At 35.2% G+C, this 27161-nt stretch overlaps 1 protein-coding gene across 1 annotated transcript; it reads right to left on the bottom strand.

Moving 5' to 3' along the window:
• Positions 1-366: 366 nt before the first annotated feature.
• LOC145126581 (uncharacterized) lies at positions 367-6795 on the bottom strand. Its single transcript, XM_079061919.1, has 5 exons — positions 6271-6795; positions 3318-4565; positions 1604-1906; positions 1295-1499; positions 367-1217 (listed from the first exon to the last, which is right to left on the bottom strand). The coding sequence occupies exons 1-5, from the start codon at positions 6793-6795 to the stop codon at positions 367-369; spliced, it is 3132 nt and encodes a 1043-aa protein (XP_078918045.1).
• Positions 6796-27161: the final 20366 nt, after the last annotated feature.

The following is a 27161-nucleotide window of genomic DNA, read 5'->3' as shown; positions in this document are numbered from 1 at the left end:
GAATTGGTATGCGAAGATTCGGAGTACAATGCATCAAGCTATCCAGATGTTAATGACCTAGGTTCGACACTTCTCACAAAGGGGGAGAATGTTGATGTCGAAGTTAGTTGTGAGGTGTCGAAGGTCAAGGGATAGTTTCGTTAGTTTGTAACTTTATTATAAGGGTACTTTAGTGGCGAAGCTTTTCATGTCTACGCCCTTATATTTTTTGTATGCTTTCTATTCACTATAAATAGGTGTTCGGTACTAGAGTTAGATAAGAAATTTCCTGTACTTGTCTATTCACTCTGTACTCATTGAAAGCATAATCGAGCCATATAGATTATATTTAGATCTTTTGTTCATCATTTTCATATCACTCTGATTCTATATATCATACTCGATTACACAACTACTACAATTGAAGATAAAGCATCTGGAACCAAAAACACGGAAAAACTTGACATTAGGTTTTCGATTATTTATAATCTCATATGGCGTGACAGAAAATCGCTTATTGATAATAGATCGGTTTTGGGTAAAGCATGCAGTTCCTATCGCATCCGCCCAGAAGTAAAGCGGCAGATTCGCGAATGATAGCATAGTTCTCGCAGCCTCGCGCAACGAGCGGTTTCGTCTTTCGACAACCCCGTTTTGTTGAGGAGTGTAAGGAGCTACAAAATTATGAGTTACTACTTTCGCAGTCAGAAATTCCTCAAACGCTTGGTTTTTGAATTCCAGACCATTGTCACTGCGAATTTTACGAACCAGCTTTCGCAGTTGTATCTCAATCTGCTTTATAAAATCCTTGAGCTTTGGAGTGGCTTTTGATTTCTGCTTAAGAAAATGCACCCAAGTGAATCTGGAAAAATCATCTACAATTACGAGAATATATATGTTACCGCCAATGCTTTCAATTGCAGAAAGACCAGAAAGGTCTATATGCAAAAGTTCAAGTGGCTCTATGACTTTCGTATTCACAATCGTTGGATGACTCTTCCTGCTCTGTTTCCCCATTTCACAGGCTGCATAAATATGTTCTTTATAATACTTTAGGACAAGAAGCCTTCGCACATGATCACCAAGAACAAGCTTGTTGATGTCTTTGAAATTGAGATGCGAGAGTCTTTGGTGCCATAGCCAGCTATCATCAGTGGAGCTTTTGTAAGTTAGCAAATTGCATGCTTCCCTTTGATGGGGTTCAGATTGAGGGGATACATTTCTCCTTTTCTCTTTGACTTTAATAGAAAATTTTTGGTTGCCTTTTCAATAATTTTTTATCCTTCGTCGTCGAATGAAACTTTTAATCCTGTACCCACCATCAACTGCGAAACACTAATGAGATTATGTTGCAGTCCTTCCACATACGCAACCTTGCGAATTGAAAACTCTTCATTTATTATCATCCCATAACCCTTGATTTCGCCAAGTGAATTGTTGCCGAATTTCACTCTTCCTCCATCCTTTAGTTCTCTAAACTCTCGTTTTCCTTTCTTCCTGAAATGTGATGCGAGCAGCCACTGTTGATATACCATTCAGAGTTAAACTTCTCGTCACGTATTACCTGCGAAAATCAACAAGATTTAGGAACCCAAAGTTGTTTGGGCCCTCGTGAGGTTTTCACGGGAAAAGTAATAGCAACATCAACTAAGTAAGATCTTTTGACCAACGTGGTGCTATCTTTTCTTTTAATTTGAAAAACTATGATCCTATTATCTTTTAGGTTCTTATCCTTAGAGGATATTTTCCTTTGCTTATTATGGATCTGTTGTTTGACAATTTTCTTCTCAACTATCTTGGGATTAGTTTCGGATCTTTTGAGAGGAATTTTAGGCTCCAAAACTATCTTTCCTTTGCCTTTAACATCCTGCGATGTCTTGGCTGAATGTGAAGCATTCGTGTTAGGAGAGAAGTGAGATTTGGTTTTCTGCACAGGTTTTGCATGATTTAAAAAGGATGGTTTTTGTAAAACTTTTTGATTCGAAACCTATTGAGACTGATTTCGTTAAAAATTCTGACTTCGTGAAAAACTCCTAGGGTTCGCATGTAAAGAGACTTTCGCATTTGGATTGAATTTTTCTTTATGAACAAAGTTGGGATTCTTAGATTGCCAGAACTGCTTTCTTTCCTTGAGATTTTTGTTATATCTAGAATTCCTTTGGTGTTTTTGAGCTGCGAACTGCTCAGAGGATTTGTGAATACTAGCCCTAGGTTTTGGCTTTCTGGGAGGGGTTTCGGTCCGAATAAACGATGTGTCTTTTGGAACGTTCTTAGTTCCACTTGGAATCCCTTTTTCGTAGCTTGAATTAACCTTGTTCAACGGCTCTGCTACGCACCTGCTCTATGTTTTCCAAGAGGTCATTTCAGATAGACCTTTGGTTTCGTTTACATTATCGATTGGAGCTGACCAGAAAAACTCATCGCAACCATCTTTATTGTCGTCTTCAACTATGGACGTTAATTATACTGTTTTATTTTTATTCAGTCCCTTAGTTGCGAAAACTTTATTGGGAACAATTTGAACCTTTGGAAAATTAGTTGCTTTTTCTCCTAAAATTTTAGATTTAACATGAGAAAAACGTGCAAATTCAACTGAATTTTCAGAAATTAAGACTTTCGCAGGTTCAGGTTCGTTTTTGACAAATTCAGAACAATCAACCTCATCCTCCACAGAGATTTCACTCATATCACTGTCATCGTCAAATTCAGAAAAGTTTTCAACATCAAGTTTATTTTCTGAACTCAACTTGGTGCTTAATGAGTCAAACTTCTGTACAGTTTCGGATTTAATTTGCTCTTTGTCTTTTTCATCCAAAAGTTGTTTAAGCATGTTTTTGTGGTCTTTGGACTGTATATAAGATTCGATTTTGTCCAGTCCTATTTTGTATGCATCTAAAACTTCGTCAGATGAAACGATAGATTCTCACCTGTAACACTCTGCGTCGATTTCGTCCTCTTTTAACTCGAGAAAGGGAAAAATCATCTTGTGAATTTTCTTTCTAATCTCACAATCAAGATGTAACTGGGTGATATTAAAATAGAGTCTTTTGGCAATCAAACAAAAAATATTATGTTGTTTTTAAAAGACCTAAATTATCTCTCTGCAAATAAATTAACTCATCCCTAGATCTAGACAAATCTAACTCCAATTTTTGAATCCACATGCGCCTCTCTTCACTCTTTGAAGAAACCCTGCCGAGTTGATCGGTTAAGTTAGAATTTGTTAAACAAGTTTGTTTTAGACTATCACTGAAACTTAAAAATATGTATTTTAAGTAGTTCAATTCAGTTTCATATCTAGACATAGGTATATTCAGAGAGTCAAGAATAGAGTTTACCTTGTTGATCACCTGCTCGCACTCGCTTATCTGCTCAAGAACTGGTTTCGCAGCGAAACAGCTATGAGCGCTACGTCCACCATCAATTGCATAACCCCTCATCTCTGACACTTCATTGGTAACCATCAAACACCTTCCATTAAACTGCAAAACTTCATCCTTCGCCACGAAGCTCTTTCCATGAGTAGGTCTGTGAACCTCTTCATCTTCAGAGTCAGTCGACCAGACCTCGACTCTGCCAAACTCATCTTCAGCTTCGTTTTCCTGCACAATCAAAGAAGTCATGGTGTTATCAGCGTTCTTATTCTTTTTAATCTCCTCCAGCTTTCGGAGACAGTATGTCTTGTCATCCTCTCCTTCCTTCTTCTCATTCCTTCTTCTCAGCATGCATTCCTTGGCTAGATGGTTTTTGCCATGTAAGTAATTAAAATCATAGCCGGAGTCTCCCACAAGCTTTTTATCCTTCTTCGCTTCTTCTTTCTGAGAGTTATTCGCACTCTCCTCCTTTACGTTTTCAGAGCTATAACTGCCCTGCCAGTTTCGGTTTTTATTGCGACTAAAGTTCTTCTTTGCAAATTTCTTTAGATTAGACACCATCAAAGCAAATTCTTCCTTAGAAAGTTCACAATCGGAGAGATCAGATTCCGAACCATCATCATTTACAACCTTTTTACCCTTTGCAACAAGGGCCAGTGATCCCATCCCAGAAACTAAATTCCCCTCTTTCGTCACTTCATCTTTATGTGACCTCAATATTCCAACAAGCTTTGCCAACGTGTAATTCTTGAACTGCTCATGTTCTTTTACGGTAGAAACTACGGCCTTCCATTTAGATCTTAGCCCGTTCATTAATGTGACTTTTTTATCAATTAGTTCATGTCCAATCTTGTGCTTCATCATCCTACTGAGAAGATGATTATAGCGATTGAAAGTTTGATCTAGACTCTCTTCAGGCTTTTGTACAAAGGCTCCAAACTCTGAAAGCAGTAGAGTTTGAGTAGAATGCTCAAGATCAACATCACTTGAGTATAGTTCCTTGAGACTATCCCAGGTGGCTTTTGCTGTGTCGCATGAACTCACCAAACAATAAGTGTCTGGTAGCAAATCAAACCTGATGATCCTCATCTCTTTAACGTTGCTTATCAGCTTATCCTTCTCATCTTGTGGTATGTCTTTTACATCAAGAAGAAGCTTGTTGTAGTCGGCTTGAGTTTTGATTTCTCTTCTTGTTCCTGTATGAGCAAACTTCTAGACAGTAATGGCTTCCCATATCAGATAGCCATTGTCTTCAAGCCCTAGGACGTAATCTTCAAAGTGTAACGCCCACACTTCATAATCACTGGGGAAAAGAATAGGGATTCTAGTTGTAGATCCAGTGATGCTTGAAATATTTATGGAGTTAATGCGAGAATCGTATGACATGTTTAAAGATCGATTAAAACATGTATGAATCAGATGTGTAAACTAAAATTGCTTTTGGGTAATATTAAGATCAAATATCAGCGTCAATAACAATGATAACGGCTGAACCAGATTCAATAATAGCGGAAACCCTAAAAACTCTTTAACAGAAGAGATGCGTATAGATTACACAGTCTCCTACTTTGATACCAATAGTTGAGATTAAAACTCTATAGATCGAATAGATTCAAACAGGAAAAAGCAATCAAACACAGAATATAAAGCAAGAATGTGTCGAATGATTAAAAGTCACAGCCTCAGAAGAGATCGATAAAGAACTGCTACTGTAGAGGCTATGTAGGGTTTATAATGACACGATTAACTAATACACGATGCATGCATGCAGCTTAAATAGTACAACTCTAAAAGTAAATGACGGGTGGACAGGCCCAACCCGGATACAAATAGACTATACAAAAAGCCCATAAACACGTAACACTAAATACCCAACAAATCATCAGGGAGACAGTTCAACGAGTTTCCCTTTTTGATCCACTTATCATTACGAGTCATGATGTTGTCAGTGCGAACGAAGTTCTTTTCAAAAGTGCACCCGCTGACTTTGTGAGAAACATCGCCACATCGATAACAAACTTTGATTCTAGGATTCTTTCCTTTAATAATAGTTTTTTATTTCTTTTCAACTGTTGAATCCAAAGAACTTTGACAATTTGATTTAAGAGTTCTTGTTTTAGTTCTGGAACAAGGAATGTCATCGATGGTATTCTCAGATGATACCTTGTCATGGGTCTCATAAATCATTAAGGAGTCATTAGAAGTAGAGGACTTTGATTGATCTTCAGGTTTAGAATTGCTAACGGAGCACTGAGGAAAACTGCTAAGAATTTCGTTTACTGAATAAACTTCACCATTGCATATAGGAAGATTTAACAAAATCTTAGCAGAGGGAAGAACATAATCACGGTGAGAAGTTTGATGAGAAAGATCAAGAGAAAATAATCAAGAAACACATTTGGTGATACCGTTAGAATCAATGGAGCAGTGGGTATCAATTAAAGTTTGATTGATAAAATAAGAGCTCACAAATCTATTCTTAAAATCTTCTTTTAAACAGTCAGCTTTATAGAAGCTTTGTTTAGTCTCAACAACTTTGGTTAAGGAAACAACACCTTCTATATCGCCTCTAAGAATTTTCTCACACTGATCTGGAATATGAACATTAATAATTCTTGTGACATTAAAGTGAGAAGAGCCCCAATTTTTCAAAATAAGTTGAATGCATCTAGCGTGATCAAAAACTTTCTATTTTTCAGTGTGAAGAAAGTTATTGGTCAGCGAGATAGATGTGTTTTCCTTTTTTAATATAGAAAGAGATTTTTCAAAAAAAAAGAGAGTTTTTATTTTATTTTCTTTAACTCAAAAATGAGAGAAGATCTTTCTTTATTTAATACCAATAAGTCGAAACGTAATTGATCAATCATGTCATTTTTTTTATGTTTTCGACATAAGAGTAGTTAACGGGATTTTTTACCTGATACGCTGATGTAGCGTCCCATTCTATCTTAAGGTATGCAACAGCTTGAGAAAGATCAGCGTCAAGAGTCCCATCGCTGTCAATTGAAGTGCCAGCGAGAGATTTAATGATCTGGGCCATGAGACACATACCTTCATCATCTGAGGAGTTTTCCTTTTCAAAAGAAGATGATATTGTAATCATCATCGCTTGAGCGGTTGAACAGTTTTGAACCAAACGATAGACAAAATAAGGGAGTGAGTTTCCAATAGCAATTCTCGCCTTTACATCGACATTCAGCACCCTTTTCTCTTCCTTGTTATATCCAGGCACATATTTCCCTTTCATCTTACTACCAGATGCACCATCATTGGATGATTGATGCATAGCGGCGACATGAGCTTTGTTGATGATGTCGAGCATATCAAAGTCCACGAACTCGAGAGCTTCCATGGCCTTTGATTTCCAAGCAGAGAAGTTGTGTTCATCAAACGAAGGGATCTTGTTGCAGACAGTTGATTTTGGATTGAAAGAGGTCGACATGATTACTTGAGTGTATCAAAAACCTGCTCTGATACCAATTGAAGGTTTGTATAGATCGGATACACTTCAAGTATAAAGAAAAAAAGTAAATTGATCTAAGAAAACAAAGAACATAAAGTAAATAACATATGGAGTTCTCCAAATTGTCTTTCACCAAGAAAGGGTTTGTCTTCAATAAGAAGATGGTTTGTTACAAAGACAGTCACCAAGACGAACTCAACATTACGGTTTACCCTAATGTTGATTATATACTAATATATACAAGTATATCCCTTGATTGAAGGGATTGCATCTAATCTATACTAAGAATCGATCCTCATCACAAGAATATTGGATCTGCTATCTATTCTATACGTATCTATATCATTGCCTAATATACAAAATATTACATAGAATAACAATACTAAGTGCTGACTACACGTTGAAACTGATGGACTTGATATGTTTGTGTTGATGGATGTATATGTTGACGCTGACAAATAGCTTGTATAGTTTTTGACTCATCAGATCATAATGTGTGACCTTACAGATTCATCGGTGGCTCCCATCTCATTACGGCTTCAATTTTTTTGGATCAACTTTAATGCCTTCTTTTCCAATGACATGCCCAAGGAATTAGACTTCTTTCAACCAAATTTCACACTTTGAAAATTTTGCATATAATTTCTCTTCCCGACTCTTCGAATAGATTAGAATATCATCAATAAAAGTGATAAAAAACTTATCTAAAAATGGTCGACATACCCGGTTCATCAAATTCATAAAGGCAGTAGGGGCGATTGTCAATTCAAACAAAATTACAAGGAATTCATAGTGACCATATCGGGTCCGAAATGTTATTTTTAGAACATTGGATTCTTTCACCTTCAATTGATGACATCCTGATCTCAAATATACCTTCGAGAAGTATAAAACTTCTTTTAATTAATCAAAAAGATCATCTATCCGCGACAACGGGTATCGATTTTTAATTGTAACATTATTCGGTTCATGATAATCTATACACATTCGCATCGTACCGTCCTTCCTTTGGACAAAAAGAATAGGAGCATCCCATGAAGATGTGCTAGGTCGAATGAAACCACTATTTAATAGTTCTTATAGTTGTACCATCAATTCTTTCATCTATGAAGGTGCGAAACGATACTGTGAATGAGCAATAGGTTCATCGCCAGGTATCAAGTCTATAGTAACTCAATCTGACGATCTGGGAGGTAATCCCGACAGTTCATCCGAAATTACATCTTGAGAATCTTTTACTATTTCTACTTCACCAATAATCTTTTTAGAATCAATTTTACTTACATGCGCTATATATAATATACCACCCTTGTTGAAACTTTTTTGAGCCTTTGCCATTGAAATCACATGAACTTCTTCACCTCTTCTTGCATCTCAAATCATAATTAAAGACTTTTTGGGGGAATCAACAATAAAACTTGTTGATTACACGTAGTTTGGGAATTATTGGGGGACAACCAATCCATACCCACGATAATATCAAATTTCTCTGGTAGTGATCGGTTTAAGATTTATAAGGAATTCGGTCCCGTAAATCCCAAGTCGACACTCATGATATTCCTCATTTACCAATACATATCTCCCGTCTAAAACTTCTACTAAAATATGCTCATTTTTCGGGGTTAATTGTGTTGTTAAATGAGAAGCAAATTTAACAAATACAAAGGAACATGTTACACCATACTCAAATATCACATAAACCGGGAGTGAATTTAAAGTGAAGGTACCTATCACAACATCTGTCTTTCTTTCCTCCCGAGGATTTCCTCTATCACCCCGACCAACCCATTTTGGTATTTCTTTTGACGCCTTCGGGCATTCAGAATAAATATGTCCACTCTCACTATAACCATAACATATACGATTACAAGTCCGAACTGATTCCCGAAAATCACGTGTCATATTCCTCTTCTTTCCACATTTATACCCGAACTGGGAGGCTTTTTGAACTTGTTCCTTGCTTTCCATCCCACCTACTTTCCTATTTGTGTTTTGATGAATCACCTTCTTTTACTACATCTTGTCGTTTAAGTTTAATTTCTCATTTATGAGCAAAATCCACTAACTGAAGAAAGGTACTATAAGAGTTTATTTGAAAAAACTCATAAATTCTTGTCACGAGTCTCAAGGTGTAACGATCCATCCTTTTAGCTTCAGTATCTACCTGGTAACGAGCAAATCAAGCCTTTTTATTAAATTCAACAGTATATTGTTGCACTATCTTTGATCCTTATTGCGAGTGCATAAACTCTTCTTCTATCTGTCTCATAACAATAGGAGAGCAATAATCTTCTTCAAATTTAGCTCGAAACTGTGCATAAGTCAACGTACGAGTCAAACTCTTCCCAGGGTACTAGAAACCATATCCCACCAATAATGAGCATCCCTTACGAGCATATTTGTAACAAATTCCACTTTATTTTCTTCTTTACACTTGCTGGTACGAAATATATTTTCGGTGTGGGTCAACTATGTCATAACAACCACAGGATCCATAGTTCCTACAAACTCCTTCGGTTTACAATAAATAGAAGTTTTATACACATAATCTCCCTTGTTTTCCACAGAAGTAGTTCCAGTTGTCTTTACAAATCCACCATTATCCACATTCTCCCTTTGTCCTTCTATGATAATAGGAGGTTGATCAGTTGTTGCTTTTGTAACCACCTCAATTTGAGGTGTGGTCATAGTTGGTAGTAATTCTTTAAGAGCTTTTGCTACCTCCTCAACAATTATTTGTCGAAGACCTGGTTGCTGCTTTGGAGGTCCTTCCGGGTTGGTTGGCGAACCGAACCTTGAGACCCTATACGACCACCTCTTTGACCACCTCCTCGTGTATCCCGAGTGTTAACCATCTTCAAAACAAAAATCAATAATTTAGCTCATATTCACATGAATTTTCCTTCTCATTCCACATCACATATCATGTACTTGTTTAAAACTAGTACATGTTCAATATTCACAAAATCATATTCCACACATCATCTCATTGGAGGTCAATCTTAAATTCCTTCCCACAGCTCAAGTCTAGAATCCCACACTCCACGGCCTAGTTCACTTGAACAAATGCTCTGATACCAACTTGTAACACCTATAAAGTTAACACAAATTTACACCCAAACTTTTCCAATTATATAAAATATTATACAATAAAAGCTTCATACATATTAAACATTAAGTTTCAACTTTAATAAGTGTACAAAAAATAGCCCAGTAATCAACAGTTTTAAGAATTCATTGGATTGGAACCAAAGAAATCACCACATGGACCAAATTTGCAATTTTATTATCAGTTTATTATGTGTTTTGTTGTATGTTATTGTATTCATTAGGGGTAAGCTCGGTACCAAACCGATACCGAACCGAAAGTACTGAAAAACCAAAATATGTAAATTGAAGGTACCGAATCACAAACCAAATAGGATATACTAGTACTGATACTTCAGTACTATCATCCATTTGTGCCAAATTTCAAAGAGCATCAACATGCCATGTTTGAAACTTTGTAACTCGGTCAATACTAATCTAATTAAGTTGATTCCATATCCTAATTTGTAGACAAGAGATACAAGAATATGTAGGGAAAAAACAACTTATTCTGAGCTCGTATGAGAGAGCTATAGCTTTTCTAAGAGTACGGAAAACGTTGCACAAACTAAAATTACAATAACAACCCTTGTTTAATGCGATGTAACACAGCCACTGGTTATCAAATTAATTTGATTTTATAGCCTAACTAGTAGCCAAGACATAGTCGAATGTGCATAAAAAATCAGTTTTTCTTGAGCTTGTATGAAGCTATGCATATTTGGAGCTTGTACGAAAAAGTGAAGAGAATCTTAAGAGGTATCATGTATCCTAATGTGATGGTAATGAAACTGAAAATGCTTAATTTTGACAATTTAGAGGAATTGAGTACCGAACCGATTTAACATATGTATGGTACATGTTCGGTTTGATACCAATGATACTTTTGCTCATTGTCTATGATCTACATATAATAAATTACGTTTATGGAAATATAATCTTTAAAAATGATATATAAAAATTATAAAAATGATTGCAATATTTTACCAAATTTGCTTTTAAAAAGGTATTTCTTAATCTATTAGCATTGATCCAACGAGAAACAAGTAACAAAGTAAAGGTCTTTCATGGCTCATGACCAGTCAGTCATTCACATGCCTTTTTTAGATAATTAATAATTTATTTATTATAAAATTATTTATATATTTTAATCAATATTTCATTGCTCATCTCATACACTTTAAAGATTACGAGCTATCTGCTAGGTGGAAGGCACCTCAAGAGATTTGTGGGGCCATATATAAAGGGTAATACTTTAGCAATTTATATATTTTTCCTAAAAAAATTATTTACATTTTTTGAAAAGGGTAATACTTTAGCAATTTATATATAGGTAACTCAAGAACATTTATAAAATGTTATATGGTTGATTATATTTGCAAATACATAAATTTTATATTACTAAATGCTTAGGTTTTTAAGTATACATCTTCACAATATATCATAAACTCAAATATGTATAGGAATGTAGACGAGTTCAACGCATTCCGCAACATATCAAGATTAGTTTGAGTTACAACAATATTTTTTAATGCATATACAAAAGTATTAAGTAAATTGAAGTCAATTCAATGATATATTTTGTTTCTTAATTTTTTTTTTTAATAATTAATGGTTGAAATATAATAAAAACGGTAATGTTCGCAGTAAAACTAATATATAAGGTTTATTGGGAGAATAAAGTAGGGATTATTTTCAATCCGTTTAATACATTTCAGTTTTAACTAAAAAAAATTGGTTTATGATTTCATTTATTAAAGATCCCATTTGGAAAAACTTGTTTAATAGATTTTGCCAAGATTGCTAATCTCTATAAATCTAGAGACATATTCTATGTTTAAAAAAAAATACAGATTTTTAGTTAATTTTTATTTGACAAAACATGTGTTCAAAATCAATTATGTTATAAGTTATAACATAGTTATTAATAAATATTAATTCAAGATTACATTTTTAATTTTTTATTACTAAATATATATGATTTATTCCTTTTAAACCAAAAGAGGACTAATGTAATAGGCATTATTAAATGAATAGATAAATGATTAAAAAATGAATAGATAAATGAAAAGAAGAAAATTGAAAAGGTAAGACCAACACATATTCATAATTGTCATCTTATGGTTCAACCCCACACTCATCGTTGATACTTTTTTGTTGTTGCGGGGGATTCTATCTTTCACACACTAGAAAAAGAATCATTATTGTTAGTAGACATGGGATTCTACTTTTTAGTTTTCTATTTTCCATCGAATGAAAATATTTATATTCTTAATTTATGAGAAAATTACTAACATAGCTATTTTCATAATCTCTTTGCGGAAGAAAAAAAAAACACTAAAAAAAACACTAAAATTACAAAAAATAGTCACTAAAATCGTAGAGGGGTTAGTGTCATCTACGATTTTGTCATCTCATCTATGAATGTACAAGTGCTTAAAGTGTGGACGTGCATTTGGCAGTTGTACGTTTGCAGGTGGTTTTTGTTGTAGTTTTTTTTTTCATTTTTTCTGATATAAATACCCCATCACACCACCGACCATCGCAGATGAACTTATCTGAACATGTTTAAACCAAAAAACCGTAAGCACAAAGCTTTGTGAATTCCCTAAAATACCACATACCATACAACGGGCTCAGCCCAACATACAAACGGGCCTAGACCAGCATACAAGGTCCCAGTCTAGCATACCAACGGGCCCAGCCTAACATATCAATGGGCCAAGCCTAAGATATCAACGGGCCCAACCCATCATATCAAAGGCCCAACCCAACATACCAACGGGCCTAAACCATCATATCAACAGACCCAACCCAACATATAACGAGCCCAACCCATAACTCATGCAAGAGTCATAAAGACAACTAGCATCATACATAGTATAATGAGAAGACTCACCTTGCCGATGAAGTCCACAGCTAATAGCTCTCACAGCCAATGAACGGATGGTAAACACCTCCTACTAAAACCACACAAGGTAAACCCTAAGTCTATTTTCTAAAACTAGAAACTGACCAAAAGTCAACCCATGCCAAAACTCAATAGTCAAAGTTAAAGTCAACACTTAACATCACTAACAGCTACTTCCCACGTCGTAACCAGCCTTTGGTCACGTCGTGGCCAATGAACTCAGCCTCGAACCAAAACTCTTGATTCAAACAACTCAGCTACGATCAAAAACCATCGTCATGTCATGATGGCCATGCCTTCACGTCGTGACCAAGCTAGTCCAAAACAGCCGGGAAAACACTTCGTCACGTCGTGACCACCATATGGCCACGTCGTGACTACGGGAGAATCGGACAACTTAATGCATTCAACCCTTAATCCTTTGAGCCCTCCATTCCAACTTCCCAAAAGGCTTTACTTCAAAATCATTCTAAAAATCGATGCTTTGTAGACATGCATGTCTTGATCTCATATTAGGTCAAAATGATAAAGAAATGGAACCACAATCACATGAATGACTTCCAAACCTAGCCAAACTCCAGATCCAACTACCACAACCCTTAAGGGACCTAAAGGACCTATAAAGTTGCCAACTCCTTCCTTCCAAACATCCATAACATGAATAAAAAGGGATAAAAAGCCTAGATCTAGAAGCTATCATCATAAAGTTTGGATCTTTGATACTTACAATGATCAAGAAATGGCTTAAACATCAACTCCAAGCTTGCGAAGAGATTCTCTACACCATAAGGCCTTCTTTTTTCCCTTCCAAGGGCCCCAAAACACTAAGGATAAGCTCACAAATGAAGAGGAGAGTATTATGGTTTTCTTCAAGGCTCAAAAGGGTGATGGAGGCTGGAAATGAAACCCTAAATTCGAGTTTAATTGCTTAAATACGGGGGAAACCCTAAAAGATCATGGGCTTGGGCTGCAGCCATACTCACGACGTGACCATACTCATATCATGTCATGACATGCTTCCCGGATGTGTGTTTCCCATTTGACTCGTCACGTCGTCACCTCCCTATGGTTACGTCGTGACACTCGATTTTCCCTAAAAACCATGCTGACTCCTTAATGCCCTATACCGATCCATTCTGGAAAACGGGTATTACATGATGGATCGGTGTTGTACATGGTAGACCATATTAAATCACCTATTGTTGGTTGTGGTTGTGTGTTTTTATGCTTTAGTTTTGGAAAAAAGTCTTCTTCTTAAGAATGTTATGCATGTTCCTAAGGTTACGAAGAACTTGGTTTCTGGTGGTTTAGTTAATAAATGTGGTTATAAAGAAGTTTATGAATTTGAAAATATATCTTATCAAAATGTGGAACATTTGTTGGGTTTGGATATTATTGTAGTAGTATGTTTAGATTGAATATAAATGACAAGGTTGTAGATTATATATATGTGGCTTGTTCTAGTATTGATGATTCTTCTTTATGGCATACTCATTTAGGACATGTTCATTATAAAAGAATGCTTAAAATTTCTATAAATGGATTAATACCATCTTTTGATATTAACATAGAAAAGTCTAAAACTTGCATGTTAACTAAGATTACTAGACAACCATTTCCTAATGTTAAAAGGAATTTCGTTGTGCTTGAATTAATTAATGGTGATCTATGTGCTTTGCATTCAACTTCATCCTTAGGAAATAAGAAATACATATTTACTTTTATAAATGATTATTCTCGTTTTTGCTATGTGTACTTATTGCATTATAAGGATGAAGCCCTTGATAAATTTAAAATTTATAAAATATGAAGTTGAATTGAAACAAAATGATTTAATCAAAAGACGTCGCAATGATCGAGGTGGTGAGTAATATGATCCATTTTATTTCCAATCTGTTGGAATCATACAAGAATTAATAGCTCCATATGCTCCACAACAAAACGATATTTCTGAAAGGAAAAATAGAGTTCTAAAGGAAATGGTGAATTTTGTCATATTTAGGATGGAGTGATGGATTCTGGGGAGAAGCTATGCTAACAGCTTGTTATCTTCTAAATTGAGTTCCAAACTAAAGGTACAGGATAACTCCCTATGAACTTTGGTATAAAAAGAAATCAAACTTAGGATATCTTAAAGTTTGGGGTTTTTAGGCAGTTGTAAAACTGACTAAACCAAAGATAAAGACTTTGGTGAAATAGGTATTGATTGTATCTTTATTGGATATGTTGAGCATTCCAAGGCTTATAGGTTTTATGTTATATAACCTAATGCTTTTGTTTTAGTTAACACTATTATAGAATCAATAGATGCAAGATTTGATGAAAATCGTTTTTCATCTGTACCTACACAAATGGATATGGTTCCTACTTTCAGTGAAACTACCAAGGAAGTTGTAATTGATTCAAATGAATCATCTGAGCTTAGAATAAGCAAAAGAAAAAGGAAATCTAAATCATTTGGTAATTATTTCTAGCTTTATCTAGTTGAGGGTTCTAGAGATGAGGTTTCATGTCAATATTCATATTGTTTTAGCATTGAAGAAGATCCTAAAACATATGATGATGTAATGAAATCTCAATATGTTGCTTTCTTGAAAGAAGCAACAAATGATAGGATGGATTCTATTATGGGAAATAATACATGGGTATTGGCATATCATCCCAATAGATGCAAACCTTTGGGTTACACGTGTATATTCAAAAGGAATATGAAAGTTGATGGATCAATTGACAAGTTTAAAGCTCGATTGGTTATTCAAGGTTTTAGAAAAAAATATGACATTGAGTACTTTGATACTTATGCTCATATTTCTCGTATATCTACCACTAGATTGTTGATTTTTATAGTAGCAATTCATAATCTGGTCATTCGCATATGGATGTTAAAACAACATTCTTGAATGTTGATTTAGAGGAAGAGGTATATATAAAACAACTTGAGGGTTTTGATATGACTGGAAATGAGCATTAAGGTGTGCAAGTTGGTTAAATTATTGTATGGGCTTAAACAAGTACCAAAATAGTGGCATCAAAAGTTTGATGATGTTGTCTTGTCACATGGTTCAAGTTGAATCAATCAGACAAGTGTGTATATAGTAAATTTTATGCGTCTGGTAAAGGAGTGATCATATATTTATATGTAGACGATATGTTGATCTTTGGTACTGAGCAAAGGCGAGTTGACATGACCAAAGTGTTTTTATCATCTCAGTTCTCCATGAAGGACAATGGGGAGGCAGAAGTGAGTTTTAGAATAAAAATCAAACATGAACATCAAGGAATCTCAATTTCACAGTCTCATTACATTAAGAAAGTACTTAAGAAGTTCAATTGTTCATATTGCTCTCCTATGTGTACTCCTTTTGATCCAAGTATGAAACTTATGTCGAATAATTGGGAAGCAATTTCACAACTTGAGTATTCAAAGTTCATTGGGTGTTTGATGTATGTTATGACCACCACAAGGCCTGATATATCATTTGTTGTAGGAAAGCTAAGTAGGTTTACTAGTAATCCTAGTACTGATTACTGACAAGCAGTAAGGAGGGTGCTAGAGTATCTTAAGAAAACCATGGATTATGGTTTGACTTATGTAAGGTGTCCTTCTTTTATAGAAAGATATTCAAATTATAGTTGGATAACAAATATATAAGACCACTCTTCTACTAGTGGTTGGGTGTTTCTTCTTGGTGGAGTTGCCATTTCATGGGCTTCTAAGAAACAAACATGCATCACAAATTTAACTATGAAATTTGATTGATGAAATTATTTGTGGCCAAAGAAGCGGAATGGTTAAGAAATTTGATTGATGAAATTCCTTTGTGGCCAAATCCTATATCGCCTTTCTATACATTGTGATAGTGCTTCCACCTTGGCAAAAGCATACAGTCAAGTGTATAATGGAAATTCGTGACATTTGGGTGTTAGGCACCGTATGGTATCATTACTCATGGTATCATTTCTGTGGAATTTGTTTGAGCTCAACATAATTTAGTTGACCACTTGACGAAGGGGTTAGCAAGAGACTTGTTAAGAAAATCTATCATAAGGATGAGTTTAAGGCCCACTTGATATCTCTATGGGTCAGATACCCAATTCCCTTCTAATATAATGTTAGAAATTGAATTCAATGTGGAAAGCTTGCTTATGGATTACATCCCAAGGTATGTACTTATAACATGTAGAGTTAATGTAGGTTGATTGAGTTATTAATAGTTCTTTTGAAAAAGTGCATTAACAGGTGCATGATATAGAAAAATTACCTATGTGAGTGTGAAGTGTTTCCGCTTCAGAAAGATTGGGCTAGGATTTTATGCACTCATGAATGGATATGACACATGGTTGTAATAGTGCCAAGTATGAAACATTAGATTTTGTGTTTAACTTATGTGTATAGTATCTTCAGTTGCTCAAATGAGTTGAAGGGTTCAATCCTTAGGACACCCTAATTCTCAAGTATTTGTAATGTGTATTATACTAATGTGAAAATTCAATCTTCAAGATATTTTCATTTATGCATGAGTTTGGTTTTGTGTTTGATTTTAGGTAATTAAGGATTACACTAAAATAGGGGAGGAATGTTGGTGATTTTAGTGTATTTATTATAAATATTGAGATAGTTTGAGTTCTATTTACTCACTGAGACTGGAGGCGCAAGATGCACACTCGGAGTGATAAATATGAACTCAGGAATACGGGGGTCCAAGGGGTAGATCCCCTGGCAGTGGTTCCGTTGACTGGTCAGCGGACAGGGTCAAGGAGCAGCACCCCGAAACCTAAACGGATTTCTATATAAGGAAAGAGTCCATATATGTATTTTCCCGCCAACAACCAACTAATGACATCATGATGATGTAAGCATTAGTTATGTACATTCACTACCCCTTTTGGGGCCAATTTTGGGTTCCAACCGATTTTAACCACTTTCCTTTCCTTGTATAAATGCAAGGTAATTGTTCCATGAAAAGGGTTGATCATTTACATATACGAAATTGATCATTATCCACTCTCTGTCTCTAAAGAACACTAAACATCACAAGGTATTATTTGTTTATGTTTTGGATTAGGCCTGCGAATCCAAATCAGATTTCTTGGTATGATACTACTTCTGAATTTGTGTAACCCTAGGTTATAAGGGATGAATTACAGATTTCAGAAAGTGATATAATCACGATCCAAGTAATATCCAAGTATTATTTTTATTTTGAAATCCTTATATCTAATCAACATGGATCATTAGCCCAAACTATAAGTATTACTGATTTACCTAATCAATCCCCGTTTATTTAATCAGTCTCTTTTGATCACTAAATTAATTCCAAATTAATTATTGATCAATACAAATTAAATAATATGATTTCTCAATTAATATATTATTCCTATAATATATTAATAAATCACAAATAATCTCTTTCTCAAATATCCATCCTATCAAATTGCTCCGGTGAAGGCAACGCAAAAGGACCATGCTACTATCGGGTCAACTACATACCAATTATAGTTATGGGCTTAGACACCTAATCCAACATAAGTAAGTTCATGAGAACTCACATGGATATCTGATAAGATGTATCCATACCATTAACTAGGTGGCACATAAACTTCTTCGAGCCACTACACAAACATATACATATACATAACCTTAATTAGCAATTAAGGTATAACGCTTAACTTTCCTTCTTATCAGAGTCTTGGTCAAATACTCACACACTTGGGTAAAAGACCATTTTATGTTTCGAGCTCACATTTTTCACCTTATTACATATTTTCACCCTTTTAACTTAGTTACTTAACTATGTGTTTACTCCGTTTAATTTTAAGTGTTCTCTTACATGCTTTTACACATAATATATCTATTCACCAACCTTTAGCATCCTGGTGATCATTTACATGTTTTTTCATAGTGTTTGAAAACTTTTACATATTACTAATACATAATTAGGTTGATATTATATTAATTAACATCTTTATTAAATTTACAACCCTTAAGCTCCTTTTTAGCATCTTTACCATTCTATACACATATCTATTAATAATGATCATTAGTTTAACATACTTCACACCCATGCACTTATAGTTGTACATACATATATCATTAATTGACACGCACACTTTCATTCATCTTTTCATAAACAGATTCTTAGGTTTAGACACACCAAACACATACCTAACCTTCATCTTGCATTTCTTTTGCATTTAGCCTTTTTAATCTAAATCGACATGATTATTAAGCTAAAAAGGATATATGGTTTGGTTCTAACATTATGAATTTAGTTAGTAACATTTAGGCACGATTTAGGATTAAAGAAACACATTTATATGGTTTACAAACCCTAGAAATCAACTCATAATGCTCACAGTGGTGCATGGTCCTTTCCAGTGATTTAGAGCTCATTTCGGCTCGATCCAAGCTTGCTACAAGGTGTAATGTCCCAAAAATACTGATAAAATTTTTCATTTTTATAATCATCAACTCCATATATCATGTGTCTCAAAACCAATCATAATACAAATATATCAAAATCATCAGAGTAAAATAATCATCGATGCGAAAATCATAAGGGGATGATATGCAGTCAAGTCGGGCCCTTCCATTTGTAACTGGAAGTACCTAAAAATGTTTAAACCACAAATCGTAAGCACACAACTTAGTGAGTTCCCAAAAATACCACATACCATACAAATAGGCACAACCCAATATGTTAATGGGCCTAGCACAACATACATAGAAATGGGCCTAACTCAATCATGCCAATGAGCCTAGCCCAACATTCATGTAAATGGGCCCAACCCAGCGTATAATAAATGGACCCATTCCAATATACAAATGGGCCCAACCCAACATACAAATAAATGGGCCCAACCCAACATATAATAAATGGGCCCAACCTAACATACAAATAAATGGGCCCAACCCAACATACAAATGCAAGAGTCACAAAGACATCTAGCATCCTACATAGTATAGTGAGAAGACTCACTTCTCTCACGAGATCAACTAAAGCATAACTCACTGCCACGCGAACAACACTATAACACACCTATCGAATCAAATAAGGTCCCACCTTAGTCTAACTTCCAAAACTAACCATTTTGACCAAAAGTCAAACCAGCTCAACGGTCATGGTCAAAGTCAACGGTTAGCCCTTCCATCAATTGACCTTGACGTCATGACCAACTCATGGTCATGTCGTGGAAAATAGATTCCACCTGGTCCCAACTCAGTCACGATTCAACTCAAACTCAGCTTCACTCATAATCGATCCAGGCCACCGTTACGTCATGATGGTCGTACCCTCACATCGTGAGACAGCCAGTCCAAAACAATCGGGGAAAGTCCATTTGTCACGTCGTGACTCACGTAAAATGGGCATCTTAATGTATTCATCCCTAATCCTTGAACCCATGCATTCCAACTCTCCAGAGGGTCTTATAACTCCAAAATGAACCTAAAAATGATGCTTTATGGACATGCATGTTTAGATCTCATTTTGGGTCAAAATGAAGAAAAATCACCAAAAATCACATGCAAGGGTCCAAAACACATTCAATTTCCATATATGAACCATATGATAAACATAGGACCTCAATGATCCATAAAGTTGCCAACTTTATGGGATCTCACCATTCTAACTAACTCATACATGAAGAAAATGGGACAAAACTATAGATCTAGCAACCTAGCATAAGAAAGTTTAGATCTTGGACACTTACAAAGGTCCAAACTTGCTAAAAATGAAGCTCCAAGCTAGCCAATGTGTTCATAACTCTATCAATGGCTCCTTCCTTCAAAAGCAAGTACAAGCACCAAAATGATCCCAAAAATAGAGGATGGGGATTAGGGTTTCCTTTTTCTGGTTTGGAGGTGATGGAGGTTGAGGGTGAAAGAAACCCTAGCCCCGCACTTCCTTTAAATAGGGTCCAAAGTCCGAAAATTAGGGTTTTCCATTTGATCAATTGTAACGTCGTAACCCCTATAGTGTCACGCCATGACACTTCAATTACCCAACCCACATATCATGGCCATGTCACGACGTGAGGGTGATTCCTTCACGTCATGACCCCCTTCAAATCCATATTTTACTTAATTTATTCGTACCTATAGTACTCGGATGTTACACAAAGATTAAACACACCAGGGACATACCAAAGAAGATCAACAAAGAAAGCTATGGGTCCGAAACTTAACCCCCACATCTGAAACACTCAAGACATGAGAATCCCACTACAATGGTGTATAAGAAACTTTGAGAGCATTTTAAGATGATTTCGAGGTTATAGCAGACCATATTTGTTCTTAAAGTGTTAAGGGGGCTACATAACAAATTTAGCAAGAGATATCAAGGTCTAAAACTCGCTCAACATGACTGAAGACGAACCAAAACAAAAAAAAATCTTGTTAAAACTCATTTTCCGATGGTTACAGGGTAGCTGAAGGCTGTTCCGACCTCCACAACTTCCTGGAAGGGTTTAGAAATATGTTAGGGAGAGAATGAGACCAATATATGCCTTAGAGATGTTTTGAGTGGATGCAACACAAGATTGAACTCTTTCTTTTTCGCAGAAACCCTAATCCGAACCACCACTTGTTTCTTACTGTTTTCTCTAGGTTTGAAGCTCAAGAACAGAAAAGAAAGCTTTTACTCGGTCAAGGGGGAAGGTATTTGGGGCAAGGATCAGTTTACGGTACAGGATTCTCGAATTCCAAGTCCAAAAGAGATAAAGAAAAGATCATTCGTACATTTGTTGTTTGTTGATGTGCGCTTAAACAAATGACAAAAACAAAAGATTTTATGAAAATGTTGATTTTCACTACAAGGAAAACGATCATTAGCGGCGACAAAAGTCGCCGGTAATAAGTCAAGTTGTCGCCGGTAATTGTAATAGCGGCGACGCGTCGCCGGTAATAAGTCGCCGCTTCTACTTCGTCGCTATTGATCAACTTGTCGCCGCTAATGATAGAGTAATTATGTCGCCGCTAAAGACATTGTTTCTTGTAGTGTTTGGTCCTTGAGGTTCGGTCTGTTGGTAGCAACTACCCCAGATTGATTTCCTTAACAAAAATGACTTCCAGAAATTACAAATTAGACCCTAGATTAATATATTCCATTTATATTAATAATTTTGTTTTACTTTTATTTTATTATCTATTTTATTATTATTTTATTTCTTATTAATAAATGTAAAAGTTGATTTAAATCATTCTTTTTATCGTTTACCTTTTATTTTACTCATTTTAAATTGTTAATTCACATAAAATAATAAATTTAACATTTATTTACTCTTTTATTTATTCATTTATCTCACTTATCTTTTTCTATTTGAATAATTATTGATTTCATTTGTTAAACATTTTTCAAAATAATAATATGAAAAACAGGCTGATACGTCTAGTTGAAACCAAGGTATTTTCCGGCTTTGTGAGGGCTCAGACGATCTTGAAAAATCACTTTCCGCTGTTGTATCATGGGAAACAAACACTCAAGACAAATTTGTTTTAAAGACAAATGTATTAAACACATACCTCATCAACAATTGACTACTGTGTTCTTCCGTGCAATTTTTCCTATTATATTTTCTTAACACAAATTAGTATTACCATGCATGTATATGGATTTGATCATGTAGGCTCTGGTTGTATGGATTAGATCATGTACGCTCTCGTTGTTTACAGTTTTAGTGTTTTATACCCCATGATAGTATATATATATATATATATATATATATATATATATATATATATATATATATATATATATATATATATATATATATATAACCACCGTCGCCATCAATGGACCTCCACCGGAACCACCGTAATGACGTCGGACCCACCCCAATGTCGCCAGAATCAAGGTAATGATGCCGGAACCACCCTAATTTTGTCGGAATCATCGAGCTGCTTCTTCACTCTCTCTGGATTTGTTTGGTTATCATTTCTCGATCTCCATCTCTGCTTCTTGCCATTTCCTTCCTTAAGAAACCTTCTCCTCTACCTCTTCCATTACCGTCATCTCCGTCGCCTCCCACAGTCGTCGGAAATCAGCTCGGCGACGCTTAACTCTCTTCAGATCTATTTGTTCGTCATATGTTGTTAGTCGGAGCGTTAGGTTTGAAATCGGGGTTGGAAGAATCAAGATATTCGTTAGATTTGAAATGTGAAGATAATGCGTATGCGTTCAAATCAGGAAGAAGTGAAGGAGGTTGTCTGAACGGAAGGAGATTTGGGGTAGAATTTTGATGTCGATGGAGAAAACGCTATGGTTGTGCTAAAGTTTTCCGGTAGAATTTGTTTACAAATATCAGATCTACTCCGTGGGAGGATCAATTTTAGTGGGAGGTAGTTCCTTTTTAATTATTTCGAAGAAATCTGTTCATGATATCCGCGTCTCCTATTAAATTTTAATTGTTTTTGTTTATTATCCTTATACATATATTAGTGTTTACTTTATTATATGCGTATGTTTATATTAAATTAAAGAAAAATATATGTTTTTTGAAATGAATAAGACCCATGGATTAAAAGAGAAAAGAACGATACCTTTTAAAATTAAATTCTACTGTGCAATTTTTATTTGATTTCTTTTATCTTAAATTATTAAATTATCTATTACTTATTTTGATTGTTTGTTTTGTGATGTAATGCGGAAGTGAACAAATATATTTAGCAAAATCACTTCCGATAAAATGCATATATATGCATAAATACATATCCATATCATATGTGATTAAATACATTTAATCAATAGTTGTTTTCTAGCTATTTTTATTGTATGTGATTAAATACATTTAATTATATGTGATTATATATATTTAAAAATATATGATTTATATGGACAAAATTGAATCTTTTCTATATAAATCATATGTGATTAGATATATAATCACATGTGATTATATATACGAGAACAACTATTAAATCAAGAACACGAAAACAAATATTTTCCACATAAATCATATACGATTAAATACATATAACCATATTTGGTTAAATACACGAGACCAATTATTGAATTGAAAACGAGAAAAATGAATATTGTCCACATCAGTCATATATGATTAAATAATGTAATCACATGTGATTATATGTATCTAATCACATATTATTTATTTGCACATGATTGATTTTCGCTTTCTCTATTCAATAGTTTTTCTCTTGTATTTATTCACATGTAATTATATGTATCTAATCATATATGATTTATATGGACAAGATCGATTCGTTTTTTCCATATAAATCATATGTTATTAGATATATATAATCACATATGATTAAATAAATGAAAAAAATTATTGAATCGAAAACTCGAAAATTAAATTGTGTCCATAAAAATCATATGTGATTAGATACATTTAATCATATACGATTATATACACGAAAACAACTATATAACCAAGAACACACAAAAAAAATTCTTTTCTACACAAATCATATGTGATTAAATACATATAATCATATGTGATTAAATACATTGGACCAACTATTGAGTCAAAAACGCAAAAATGAATATTTTCTATACAAATTATATGTGATTAAATACATATAATCACATTTGATTATATGTATCTAATCACATATGATTTATGAGGACAATATTCATTTTCGCTTCCTCGATTCAATAGTTCTCATTATTTAATCACATGTGATTATATGTGATTAAATACATATAAGCAGATGTGATTATATGTATCTAATCACATATTATTTATATAGACAATATTCGTTTTCAAATTTTCTATTCGATAATGTTTCTCATGTATTTAATCATATGTAGTTATATGCATTTAATCACATATGATTAATATGGACAAATAACTTATAAATCAGGAATGCAAAAACAAATCTTGCGCACATAGATCATATGTGGTCTGATACATATAATCAAATGTGATTAATTACATTTAATCACATGTGATTATATGTATCTTATAACATATGATTTATATGAACAAAAAAGAATCTTGTCTATATAAATCATATGTGATTAGATAGTATAATCACATGTGATTATATACAAGAGAACAACCATTAAATAAAAAACGAAAAACAAATCTGTGTTCACAATAATCATATGATACTAAATACATATAATCATATATGATTAAATACACGAGAGAAAACATGAAAACGAATCTTGTTTATATAAATCATATGTGATTAGATACATATAATCACATGTGATTAGATGGAATTAATCAAATGTGATTTATATCCTTAAATACATATATTCACACATGATTTATGTCATTATATTCATTAAATCACTTATAGTGTTGGTGGTTGTAGGTAGTGGTGGTACGTACGGTGGAGATGTGTGGTGGTGTGTGGTGGGTAGTGGGGGAGGGTGATGAGGGTGGTGGGTAGCGGTCGTAGTGGGTGGTGAGTGATGATGTCGTAGGTGATAGTCGGTTTGTGGTGGTTTGTGGGTGTTGATAGGTGATGAGTGGTGGTGATGGTGAAAGGTGGTAGGGGTGACAAGTAGGGTGGTAGTGGGGGTGGTCGTTATGGTGGGTGGTGTTGATGGGTGAGAGACGGCGGGTAATGGTGGCGGTGGTGGTTGGTGGTCATGTTTGTAGGTGGTGATGATGTTGGTGAGTGGTGGTAGGGATCGTGGTCGCAGGTTGTTAATACATACAATATAATCATATGCGATTTGATACATATAATCACATGTGATTAAATACATACAATCACATATGATTAAATACATACAAAAAAATATTGAATCATGAATATTATCAATATAAATCATATGCGATTTGATACATATAATCACATCTGATTAAGTACATGAGTACAACTATTGAATTGAGAAAGAAATAATGAATCTTGTCCACATAAATCACATGTGATTAAATACATATAATCACATGTGATTAAATATATTAGAACAATTATTGAATCGACGCAAGAATAAATATTTTTCATACGAATCATATGTGATTAAATAAATATAATCACATGTGATTAAATACACAAGAACAACTATTGAATCAACACGTGAAAACAAATAATGTCCATATAAATTAAATGTGATTAAATACATATAATCACATGTGATTTAATACACGATACCAATTATTAAATCGAAAACACGAAAATAAATACGGCCTACGTAAATAATATTTTATTAAATACATATAATCACGTGTAATTATATGTATCTACTCACATATGATTTACGTGAATAATATTCATTTTTGCATTCTCGATTCACTAGTTTTTCACGTGTATTTAATCACATGTGATTATATGTATCTAATAACATATAAATCATATATGATTCGATACATATAATCACATGTGACTCGATACATATAATCACATGTGATTATACACACGAGAAAAACTAATGAATCAAAAACATAATAACAAATCTTTGTAGGTGGGGGTGGGGGTAGGGGTGGTGGAGGCGAGGTGGTGGTGATAGGTGGTGGTGATGGGTGGTAATGGATGGTGGTGGTGGGTGGGTGGTTGCAAGTGGTGGTGATAGTGATGGGTGGTGGTTTTGGTGGATGGTGGGTGGGTGTGGGTGGTGGAGGTGGGTGGTGGTGGCGGGTGGTGATGGTTAGGTGGTGATGATGGTGGGTGGTGATGGTGGTGGTGGGTGGTGGTTGATAGTGCGTGATGGTGGTGGCGGGTGGTGGTGGGTGGTGGGTTGTGATGGGTGGTGGGTGGTGGTGGGTAGTGATGGGTGGCGGTGGTTAATGGTGGTGGTGGGTGGTGGTTGTGGTAGGTGGGTGGTATGTGGTGGCGGGTGGTGGTGGGTGGTGGGTAGTGATAGGTGGTGGGTAGTGGTCGGTGGTGGTGGGTAGTGGCGGGTGGTGGTGATGGGTGGTAAGTATTGGTTGTTGGTGATGGTGGCGGGCGGTGGTGATGGATGGTGGAGGTGGGTGGTGGTGGCGGGTAGTGGTGGTTGGGTGGTGGGTGGTGGTGGTGGTGGTGGTTGGTGGTAGTGGTAGTGGTGGTGGGTGGTGGGTAGTGATGGGTGGTAGGTAATGGTTGGTGGTGGTGGTTAGTGATGGGTGGTGGTGGCGGGTGGTGGTGTTGGGTGGTGGTGTTGGGTAGTGGTTGGTGGTGGTGGGTAGTGATGGGTGGTGGTGGTGGGTGGTGGAGGAGGGTGGTAGGTAGTGGTTGTGGGTGGTGGTGGCAGGCGGTGGTGATGAGTGGTGGAAGTGGGTGGTGGTGGCAGGTGGTGGTGGTTGGGTGGTGATGGTGGTGGGTGGTGATGGTGGTGGTTGGTGGTGGTGGGTTGTGGTGGGTAGTGATGGGTGGTGGTTAGTGATGGGTGGTGGTGGTTGGGTGGTGAGTGATGTTAGTTAGTGAGTTTTTTAATTGTTTGTAACT

Source organism: Lactuca virosa, chromosome 7 (assembly GCF_052849685.1).
Source record: "Lactuca virosa cultivar CGN04683 chromosome 7, Lactuca_virosa_CGN04683_v6, whole genome shotgun sequence".
Classification (NCBI taxonomy): domain Eukaryota; kingdom Viridiplantae; phylum Streptophyta; class Magnoliopsida; order Asterales; family Asteraceae; genus Lactuca; species Lactuca virosa.
This window is presented reverse-complemented; position numbering and strand designations above follow the sequence as displayed.

What these genes read in the sequence shown, in the direction of transcription:
- LOC145126581 (XM_079061919.1), bottom strand. Translation starts at nt 6,795, where the DNA reads ATGTCGACCTCTTTCAATCCAAAATCAACTGTCTGCAACAAGATCCCT. An exon ending in ATGTTGCTATTACTTTTCCC is followed by an intron (nt 1,500 to 1,603) that starts GTGAAAACCTCA and finishes GTATATCAACAG; the next exon opens with TGGCTGCTCGCATCACATTT. An exon ending in TGTTTCGCAGTTGATGGTGG is followed by an intron (nt 1,218 to 1,294) that starts GTACAGGATTAA and finishes TTTCTATTAAAG; the next exon opens with TCAAAGAGAAAAGGAGAAAT.